The sequence below is a fragment of the Rhopilema esculentum genome, chromosome 7 (genome assembly GCF_057945365.1).
Source record: "Rhopilema esculentum isolate cy_ngs chromosome 7, ASM5794536v1, whole genome shotgun sequence".
Taxonomy (NCBI): domain Eukaryota; kingdom Metazoa; phylum Cnidaria; class Scyphozoa; order Rhizostomeae; family Rhizostomatidae; genus Rhopilema; species Rhopilema esculentum.
This window is the reverse complement of record NC_142821.1, coordinates 6,650,472-6,661,573: the sequence shown is the minus strand read 5'-3', so window position 1 is coordinate 6,661,573 and position 11,102 is coordinate 6,650,472. Positions and strand designations below refer to the sequence as shown.

Here is an 11,102-nt window from a genome sequence, read left to right as displayed (position 1 = left end):
ACAGTTTAATTACCAGCGGGCCCGGGGCAATTGCCCCTTTGCTCCTTCTAGATGGGTCTGCCCTTGTTCTTTCCATTAATTTTATGAACTGTTCATTTTACTTTTTCTTTTGTTACCTCGAGTCGATAATGAGGCTGCTAAACAAATCACCAGCCAGCAACCGAGGTTACCGAAGGACGCTATTTTTCCACAACATAGCAACACGTTTCAATCATCTCAAAGTTTGCAAGCATAACGGATATTGTAGAATTGATAGAAATGGATTCACTTGCATTTGGCCGTCAATATCCAACCGAAGATGAAGTTGCTCAGGCGAGAGACATTTTGAAGCCTCCTGGAATTCTATCGAAAGTATGATAGACCTTTTTTCTCAGTCAGTTATGACGGCCTGAAGTCTTTGGTACCACCAGATCCATTGTGATAATTGGATTGCTAAGAAATATTGAATAGGAAGAATAAATTCTTATCTTTATGCTTCTGTTTTACTATGATATTTATTGACAGAAATTTACCAGTTTATGTTCTTTTTCTTAATATTCATAGCTTGTCAATCTACAATTTTAAATGTTTCGATAAGTTATGATTTATGGACTTGCTTTAGTCACTACCATATGTTCATTTGCATGGATGTTGAAAGAAACAAAAAGTTAGTTGAAACAGAATGGTGCTACAACAGCATTTTACTTTTATAATTTTATTTTTTTCCTTTAAGGCATATAACAAAATGCAGCTCAAGAAAGTAGAGGTAAGATTCAGGCAAAAGTCGAGGATTTTTCCAAACCTCAATGATGTAAAGATTTGGTAATTTTGAAATATTAAAGATGATCAAAACTTAGCTATTACTTTACATATATCAAATATTATCTTGCCAAAAGATTAAGCCTTTCAGTGTTTAGTCTTAGGAAGAATGAAGGATGCATTCCATGTGTATGAAATTTAGCATTGGAAAAACACAAAATACTTGCATATATCAAAGTTCATAAACTGAAGATGCAATGAAATTTCTAATAGCTGCTAATAGTATTAGAAATTAACAGTTTAGAAATTAATATTAGAAAATAAAGTAACCAAATGTTGTTTGGAATCATACAGGGAGACAGTATTCATATGATGCACATTTCACAGCTGTTTGCTATTCATAGCTAACCTATTTTGAAAAGAGTCTAGTATATTAATCTTAGGGAAAAAAATTACAAATTGAATATTTTTTTACTTTTAAAAGTGTTTAATGTTTCTTAAATTTCCTGTTTAATAGCGTGATTACCCTATTGATGCAAAGCCTAATTCCCAAGAAGCCTTGGTGAAAAAGTATCAAACAGACAGACTCTCAATGACTGGAGCTACAAATGATGTGCCTTATTTTCAAGTGAAAACAAAAGTGAGATTAATGTAGCTTTTTTTCTTTAATCACCATTATTTCATTTTTCATTGAAATTTTAAAAAAAATACAACCTCAATGTATCTTGTCTAATATAATTCCTACCCTATTACCCTGCTTATAGGATCATATCATTTAAAGGTGCATGTGCTTGTATCTGGATATCGGCGCAGTGCCTTTATAAGTGGATCTTAATCTTGTGGTTTTACAAGAATGATGAAAAGCATAAAACATCAATATGGCTATCTACTTTCTCTTTAACATTGTTTGCATGCTTACTTGATTACTTCTCTTGCATTATCAATTCCTTTAAATTGTCCTTTGAGTATATACTGACATCATGATGAAAGAAAACTTTGATGAAGAACATCTGATTGAGGAACTAATATCATTGATAATGATTTGGATCCTGAAAAAGTTGTTATCAAATAACTGTATAATATCCCAGGCCTTGTGATGAGCAAAAAGTAGGTGCTTGCCCAACTGAGCACCTTCCATTTGCTAGGTGCTTGATTGAGAATCATCAAATATCATCAATAACAAGATTTGGTTTCTTGCATTTTTTCCTCTCCTCACAAGGCTTGTAATACCAGTTTCTGTTGTTGAAACATTTGTTATGCAATTTTATTGTTAGAAATTTTCTTTTTTATCAGCATATGCACCTCAATCTGAATAGATTTTACGTTCCTTGGAAAGTGGCAAATGAAGATTTAGATTGATGTAATCTGTTATTCTCTTGCAGCATGAGTTACCATCAACATATGACAGAATAAAACATATGGAGCCTGGCTACAATCCAAAGCTTCACAGAGATGATAGAAAACATGCAAAGCTGAGAGGATTGAATGTCAACCTTGAGGTATGTTGACAAAAATTGATTGTATTACTTTTCAATCTATTTGTTCTGATCAGTGGCGTAACCAGGGCTGTAGGACTGGGGGGGGGTCTCTGGGGTGCAGACCCTAGAAATTTTTTTGGACCACGCCCTTCAAACACTTGCAAATGCAGGGAAACGCCCTTTTTGCAATTTTTTCCCCATTATTTGATTCATGCTAGCTACGGTAAATAGCAAAGCATTTTACAATTGTTATTGACACAAGCATACAGTATACTATTCCCCCCCCCCCCCCAATGAGTTTTACATCGTTTTTGAACAAATCTCGAGAACCATATTTCAGAAAAGTGGGGGGGTCCGGACCCCTCCATTCCCCCTCTTGGGTACACCACTGGTTCTGATAGGACTGATTTGCATTTGACAATTGCAATTCTTAATAGGTCTTCTATGATACAAAAGCTGATATTTCAAAGCTTCTTGAAGTGTTTGTTTTCAAATCAAGGATACCAAGCCTCATGGACACAACTAAAGTTATTGGGCCAATTAACAAATTAAGGAGCTTATTGTTAAAAAAAGGTTCTATGCAAAAGTGCTTTGGCTTTCCAAATTTCAAGGAACACTTGACCTTCATTGGAAGCCTTAGTGTGATATCTACGACAAGGGTTGCAGGCAGTAGCGGGGTGGCTATGTTTTCCCTGGGGTGGCCAAGTCGATTTTTGCGCCCTATCTATATATCGTCACAGAATATCGTGGTTATATAAAGCATGTGTTTCTAGAAGGGAAATCGATTTTTGCAATTTGAATCCAAAATTTCATAAACAAGCTTTGACTAAGAATGCGAATATGAATGGAAAAGTTATGTAATCCTAACATTTGACCTTCTCGTGGTTCGGTAAAATATCAAGCTATTTTGAATTGGCTTATTTTCGAGAGTCGGCCTATTTTCAAGGAAATACGGTAGGCAAAACTTAAAATACTAATTAAAAGACATTTTATCCAATTACACTGATGTTTCATATAGGCTACTCGTTTATTATATCCAGAATACCAGCTTCAGAGTAAATTAACGTAGAGCAAATTATTGTTTCGGGCTCCTTAGTTTTTTTAACTAAAGGTAACCTTTGTCCATTTCGCCACTGCTTATGGTCGCGTTTATCAGCCTAGTGTCATCGCATATATGATGTATGATATACAAACATGGTTCAAGTTTGTTATTCTTTAGTAGTTATTAAATAGTAGTTTTTCAACAACTTGAAAGTTTCAAGCATTGAATCGCACCATTGAACCGGGCAGAGGCGGCGGGCACAAAATTGAATCTGGGGTTGGGCTAAGCATCAAGTTTAGTGACAAAGGAGGACCCACCATGGTTGGGTCCGACGCGGAAGAAAATTTTTGAAATCAAGCCTTCTAAAATGGCTGAAAATGCATCTCCCAGACTAAAATTTAACAAATAACTACACCGCTCAGAATAGACAGTTCGACGATGCTCAGAAAAACATTGATTTTTGATTTTTAGAAAAAATTTGGGGAGGGGGCCATTCATGCGTTGGATTAGGAAAGAAAGGGTGATGGTCACATCGATGTTAATAACAAGAAGCTGCTATATTGATTGCCAGGGTGCATTCCATGTACTTGGGTCCGAAGATCTTTAGCGTACACTCAGGCTTTTTGACGTTCCGAGTACAAACTAATAGACAACATTTTTGGCATACGCAAAATCTTCGTTAGTTGGCGTGCTAAACATGAAGTCACGTACATAGTTAACACGAAAACATATGAAACAAATGTTGATTGGGTCATGGCAGCGCAACGTGCTTCGATTGTAAAATCTCACGTTATTTTAGATTGTTCACAGCAAGGTATAGCGAAGTGTTCTACCCGTGTACGATCACTTTTGATGTTCCTAGCCAAATGTTAGAAGCAAACAATTTTGGCGCCCCCTTATCTCCATTTGCACCCCTATTCAGGGGGGGGCCATGGCCCCCCTGGCCCCCCTGCCACCACGCCACTGGTTGCAGGGACATTGGAGCACCCAGCATGTTTCTAAAATGTCCAATTTTTGTTGGATGTAACCCATCCTCTATTTAAGTTGTTATAGAATTTTGTTTTTCTACAGCCAAATAGTTAACATGTCGATGAGTGGACCTAAAAAACAAACAGGCCAGGAAGGTTTTGGGGTCTTTGTTCCAACCCATCTTTATAAGCTTCCTTTGTGTGAATAATTTTAACAACTGTTGTATATCCCACTGACTATAACTTCCTTGAAAGTTGGGGCTTGAACTCTCTAAGCTCTCCCTCACACATTGCCTGCATCCTTGCTGTCCTAAGGAATCTAATAAAACTGATAATATATTTGAATTAAAATTTTAGTTCACGAAGATGTTTCAGATGCAAAATATTGAAGAGCTCACAAGTCTTTTTCGTGTTTATGATTGGTTGTGAATCGTTAATTTTCCTAATACAGTTTTTGATTGACATAGAGATTCAGCTATGAATTGTGTCACTTGATTGCGTTGTAGGAAACAGCACTGGCAGCACCGAAGTTGTCGTCCTCAACCTATGGTCATCCTGTACGGTCACAAATTGATTTTCCATCAAGAACTCATTCCCATGTGGAGGTCTGTCAAAAAGACTTTTTTCGTCTCACTGGCACTAGTATCGGAAAGGAAGAATAAAGCGCTGAACAGTGGGATAGAATTAGAAATTCAGTGGATGGGCCTCTAAGATCGCCTAACATATAGGGCAATGAGTTACATAGTTGGCTTCAATTTTAAATAGTTTTGGGTAGTGTGAGGAGAAGGATACCTTGCTTGAACGATTCAAGATTTATATTAATGGTTTAGGACTACCATGGTACTCACACTTTCAAAATACCGTATTTCTCGGCGTATAGTCAACCTTTAATTTTTGGTTGAAAAAACATGACTTTTAACAAAACCAGGCGTATATGTCAACAAACCAATCTTGCTCTCATTAACTGCAAACGCTCTATATTATAATAAGGAAATTTATGAATTACGACAAGTTTTGCTGCTCCAATTTCAAAGTTAATTCATTTCGAGTTTTGATTCACAAAAATCATGGCACTCGCGAGTAGAAGGAATTTAATTCTGAAACCGCAGTTTACACTTTCCTTTCGAAAGTATTTTAAGTGAAAATTTTTTAGCTAAAACAGAAATCTTTTTCTGAATAAAATTCTTGTAAACTACACTTATGAATACAAAGCAAGATTTTTCAAAAACATATCACCGGCGTTAAATCTGCGTCCTACTTTTCTGATATTTTTTGCGGACCAAGAAACTGGACTTATTCGCCGAGAAATTCGGTAGTGTTTATCGTGTATCAATAATTATCACTTTTTTCAATTCATGGCCACCCTCCCCGAGGCCCTTCCATTTCAAAGTATGATTTGCAAATCCTGCTTTTAGAGTGCTATATTCTAGAAACAGAGGTCAGCAGACCATAGAACGTCTGCTTCACTTTATATTAAACATTTCTTGTTTGGTAGTATCTTCTATTGGGTTATCGTCATACCTGATGTAGTAGTATTAACTACCTTCCCCGAGAATATATTTTCTCTGCCTTTTACCATTAAATGTAGCATCTTAGCATTGCGAGCCAATTAGAAATTGATGTAAACAAACCACAAGTTGGTATATATTTATTAAAAGAAATTATAAAATCATTTACTTTTCAATACAAAAGTGAGTTCGTCTTTCCATTTAGCAAAGAAGATCTTCAGTAAGATACGGGATTTAAACCCTGCTTATTCATCAAATCAAATCAATAGTATCCTCTATTTTTACAAAGTATAACAGAATTCCTACTCTACACCTAATATTTTCTATGTGTTGCTAAAATATTCCACTGTTAATTGGCCACTGTTTCACCATGGGTATAGTTATTTTCCTTATATCTATTTGGGCTTTGGTTGCCCTACGCTAGTGTTGCATGTTTAAATTGTTTTCTTATCGACAGGGAGAGAATTGGTAAAAAGCGCATGTGCATAGCTTACTCATCGTTCTCAATGTCAAATTGTTTATGTAATTGTGGATGCATCTATGAAAATGTTTTCCTAGCTTTCACCCAGCGTCCCGAAAACTCCAATGAGCTTAAACACATTTACAAATTGTGATATTTTTGCTTTACGAGACATAAAGGTAATGTCTGAAGAGAGACCAGTGGTCCCAAAATATTAACAGAACATATGATGTTTTTGTAGCTTTGTCAAGGTCATCCATCATTTTTATGCTGAAAGGTCATTGTGTGATCCCCCTCCCCCTTACACATAAAAGATGTGATCACTTTGCTTCTGAAGCATGCTTATTGATCATTTCAGGGACACGATAGGTTTGTGGGGTATACTCCATCTATGATAATGTGGTTCGTTTCTCTACCATAATACCAATCACCGAACGCTTGTTGTATTGATTTTTGCTTAACTGTCACTCCCGTCCACGTTTCGTCGAACAAAGACATTGAATGTTCGATGCAAGAGACGAGGAACATTCCTGCATTCTGTGTTGTTTTCACGACCCCCGTGGCCTTCAGCATAGCGTTTCTATATTTCATAACGTTAATCATTTGATTCTCAGTGCATTCAGGGGGATCTGACCTCAGGATGTTTATATATTCCCTGATAATGTTCGCAGATCTTTTATTCTTGTTTTGCGCTATTGAATTTTTGTGTAACCCCGCAACACCTTTTTGAAGCAAATCCTGCAGACGCACTGGATGATTTGCATTACTGTTGAGAAAATTTGGCAGTTTACCTGCTTTTTTGAACATGTTCGCGATGATTTCATTGCTCGGTTTATGGTTCTGTTTCTTCGCCTCCTCATGAAGTTTCTTTTCTTTAATCACTTCAGCTTGTTTTGCTTTCAACATGTCGTTCAATTTTGCAGTTATGTCTTTTGCTCTCTGCTTTTCCACTTCTTTATTAATGTTCTTTAGAGCATCGGTTTTGTTGACTGTTTTTGGACTCAAATTTTTAGCAAAATTAGGCCCACCTTCATTATTTTTTCCAACATTTACTGTGTTAACATGCTCCAAATTTGTAGCAACTGCTTTATCTTTCAGCAACCCTGCAATGGTTACATTTTGTTTTTGTGGTACCGTAGAGTTTGATTTCTTTTTTGGCATGAGCCTTTTTAGTTTCTTAAATACTTCATTCAATAGTCCCATTGTCTCTGTGTCCATATTCCCGTGTTGAACGTCTTCTGCGACGTTATGTAACGTGCTGACGCTACTAGCGAGTGGGTTTAAGTTTAAAGTTGCCTCCTTTTCGTTCTCCTCTCCGCCGTTCACTAACTTCAAACTTTCATCAGGGTCTGGGTTAACAAATTCTGTTCCTCCCCCCACTTCGTTTGGCATTTTGCCTTCTTCATTTGAAGCATCTTGTTCGATGTTGAGATGTAGCTTTGGCCCTTCTACTGCCTCCTCTCCAATGCGAGGGTTTGGTATCCTTTCGTTATAATAATTGTCAGCCTGGTCTCTCGTACCAAACGTGTTCAAAGAGTCAACTAAATCCGAATCGCTTAACAGGGGTTCAAAGTTTCGCTTTTCTTGATTCATGCCCGGGTCTTGAACTTCTTCGGGTATAATGTCTTTCTTTATATCCGGTCCCTTTGCTAAATTACCTTGGGTTACATCGTCAGAGACTTCCTCTTTCGCAATCTCCTCACTCGTTCTAAAATATGGACGTATCTCGAATCCGGAGACGTCTCGAATCTGTCTGTGGCTAGTGATGTGGTCCGTGACGTTCGTCTCTTGAACTTCACTCTTTTTTTGAATATTTTGCTGCATTACTGTGGGGAACTTGCAGTCAATCCCCACGAAATATAGCAACGCCCATACATCATAGGCTGCGTTTAGTATATAAACGGGATGTTTTATAAATCTGAAAGTGTGTTGAGGCAGGAAGCAATGCCAGCCCTTCTGTATACCAAACCCTTGAATGCAGTCTTTATTTAGACCTCCGGAAGAATTCTGCATGTCATAAATTTTCTTGAACATTGCACCAACGCTTTTGCCACCCATCATTTGAGTCTCGATGAAATAACCGGCATCGGATAAAACATGCATTGGAACATTCGGTAATCTTTCCGCTAGCCGGTCAATTGCAAACATGGCTGTCATACTGCCCGCAGAGCTGCCCGTGAGTATAATGCCTTCTGCGTTTTGAATTCCGCGTTTCATGAGGTCGTCAAAAACGGCATCCAGCACACGCTTCCCTCTGAAAAATATGTTTTCTCCCCCTACAACGACGGGCTCTTCTCTATCGCCTGTAAAAGATGCACCATCGCAATAGACAACCCAGACGAGATTCCAATCATAGAAATCCGGATTGATCTGCTCATTGGGTGAGTTAATACCTTGAATAACCGGAGGTGATGCAGGCAGATGCTTAGTAGAACCCAGAGAGCCATGGCTTCTCTCTAGACAAGCCTTTTCATCAAAACACCAAGCACCACCATTGAAATGCAGTATCCAACGATTAGCACCTAAACCCTTTCCAGGCCTTAGATAATAGGCTGGTGGCGTTCCGTCCAGGCAAACAGCACCGGTGTTAAGCCCTTCATACACTCGAAATAAATGCATTTGACTACTATCGAAACCTGGAATTGATGATCTCTGCGCTGCCCCCTGCTCTGCGCCGTTCATAGAATTCGTTGTGTTGAATATCTGTGCCATGGTCGCGGTTCCAGCAGTTGAACTATATAGTCTAGTTGGCTCATGCAACTGAGCTTTGTCGAAAGAGTTTTGACTATGTTCTATGTAGGCCCATGCCAATATAGACACTGTGGCCAAAAACGTTATAACAACTAACATTGAAAATATCACCAGCAATATTTTCAGTTTATCTTGTGTTACATTCTGTTTATCATCATCTTGTTTCCATCTTTCTTTGTGAAACTCGTGTAGATCTTCAGTTTCAACGTTTGTTGCTTTGTCCTCCATTGAAGCCATCGTTCTGCGCTGTTTTATTTGATCGACAGAAGATTAATTCATCGTCAACCCCTTCTTCGTCTTAAGCACATAATTGCCAAAATCTCACTAATATTATACAAAACCTCCTCAGTTTTTAAGCTATAGTATGCTCGCCTCGGTGCTTATTTTGGCTAAAGGTATTTCCATGCAACGAAAGCAACTTCAAATGCCTTTAAATCAAAAAGAATATTCGCCGATATCTTCTGCACTTCACGAATATCCTTCTTCAAAACAACAGGACGCCTTTATCTCTAAAGTCTTTGACATAGGAATACAATTTTCCAGCAGTACAGACTGTTTGAGCCGTTTAATCAGTTGCTCCTATTGCTAAATCGATTTGTTTATGAACATCAACAGAATACGGCTTTTTATTACATCTTCACCTTGTACTGTTCTTCCTTTTCACGATTTCACACGTTACACTGAAAATTTGAACTGAAAATATTCCTGGGCAAATTTCAGTACAAAGTTTTCTTTCCTGTGTCAATCAATTCCAAAATGCTACTTTGAGGACAGGCCGCCATGTTGTAAAAAGGCAGTCGATAACCAGTTGACGCGCAGGAGGTCAAACTTTGAATTGATTGTAAACAATATCATGGTGTTTCCATTGATGCCTACGCATTCTTGATTAGAAGTGAAGCATTTAAAGCAAAAACCAGTCTTCCATACAAGCAATTAACCACAAAAGTCTACAACTGAAGTCGCACACTTCTAGAAACCAATTGCCACACGAAATGGGAATCTTCAAATTCTGCAATGCACCAGACCTTGTTTGAAGTCGCCTTTTCGTCGCATTAAATTGCCGCGATTCGTTCAGTTTACTTGGAACTCACAAACGCTTTTGGAAATAATAGCGCAAATATTAAACGACACAGTTTGGCAGAACCTTGATTATTTTACCAAAATTCTTTTGGTTATTTTTCTTTAAAAAGCAAAATTTTGTGCCATTTTCTCAAAATGTTACAGTTTATAGTGCTATTGATAACAATTTGGTCAAAATGGATAATGAAATCATGGCAGAAGTAATCTCCACAAGGCTCAAATTTTGATCCTATCATATTGATATCTATTTTCAGTTAGCATTTCTAACACAGTGTATCTGAATTTAGATTTTTTATGAATAAAATCACACAATCTTTTTTGTAAGTATGATGCTTATGTGTCATCATAGTCATGGCATAGTTTATTTAACAGAGCTACAAGAAGTGTACATCCAACATCCATGCAAGAAGTTTCTGGCATACTTTGAAGCTACAAGTAAACTCGATCGACTATTAACTTTGCTATAATACTGTTTGAGCAAATGAACTCTTTTCTGTTTGAATCCATCAGATAACATCAAAGCTCTTGAACATTTAAACAGCAGAATTGAAAGCGAACAGTGACACTACTCAAAGTTTGCTAAAACCAGTAAAAGTCATAACAAAGTTGTGCATATTAGTGCATCAGTAGAATGATTAGGCATAACATTCCAAAGGGCAACATCAGCCTCAGAATGTCAAAGGATGAAGAACGGGGAAAGGAATTGCGCAGGAGAAATTTTGTGTCCCCAATTAGCTTGTAAGCTAAATATTTTTTGACACATTAATAAAGTTTTTGATTGATTGATTGATTGATTGGAGAATAGAAGAGAAAAGGAGAGAGGAGGCTCTGGATCCATCGTTCAACAACTATCTTCTCGCTTACAACTCGCTTACAATTACTCACCCCCCTCCCCCCACTTTTCTGAAAATATGGTCTACATATTTATTTCAAAAATGGATTAAAAAGCGGTGGGTAGGGGTAGAATTTCCTAGGGAAAGTTAACTTGACACAAATCACTGAAACGAGGCAAAAGGGGCGTGGTCCCACTGGCCGCGCCCATTACCCTCCCACTCTGTAATAGCTGGCGCCGCCACT

At 37.7% G+C, this 11,102-nt stretch overlaps 2 protein-coding genes across 2 annotated transcripts; one reads left to right on the top strand and one right to left on the bottom strand.

The window, feature by feature from the left end:
- Positions 1–137: 137 nt before the first annotated feature.
- On the top strand, positions 138–8,022 carry LOC135683086 (cilia- and flagella-associated protein 90). Its single transcript, XM_065198242.2, has 5 exons — positions 138–351; positions 713–745; positions 1,256–1,378; positions 2,121–2,237; positions 4,733–8,022. Exons 1-5 carry the CDS (start codon positions 259–261, stop codon positions 4,886–4,888), a joined length of 522 nt encoding a protein of 173 aa, XP_065054314.2. The 5' UTR covers positions 138–258; the 3' UTR covers positions 4,889–8,022.
- On the bottom strand, positions 5,587–9,771 carry LOC135683083 (uncharacterized). The gene has a single exon (XM_065198238.2). The coding sequence runs from the start codon at positions 9,180–9,182 to the stop codon at positions 6,549–6,551; it is 2,634 nt and encodes an 877-aa protein (XP_065054310.2). The 5' UTR covers positions 9,183–9,771; the 3' UTR covers positions 5,587–6,548.
- Between the last annotated feature and the right edge of the window lie 1,331 nt (positions 9,772–11,102).

Bases quoted from the DNA above. Each gene is read 5' to 3' on its own strand.
- LOC135683086 (XM_065198242.2), top strand. From the start codon at position 259: ATGGATTCACTTGCATTTGGCCGTCAATATCCAACCGAAGATGAAGTT. The intron at 1,379-2,120 runs GTGAGATTAATG...ATTCTCTTGCAG, and splicing joins ATTTTCAAGTGAAAACAAAA to CATGAGTTACCATCAACATA. The intron at 2,238-4,732 runs GTATGTTGACAA...ATTGCGTTGTAG, and splicing joins GATTGAATGTCAACCTTGAG to GAAACAGCACTGGCAGCACC.
- LOC135683083 (XM_065198238.2), bottom strand. From the start codon at position 9,182: ATGGCTTCAATGGAGGACAAAGCAACAAACGTTGAAACTGAAGATCTA.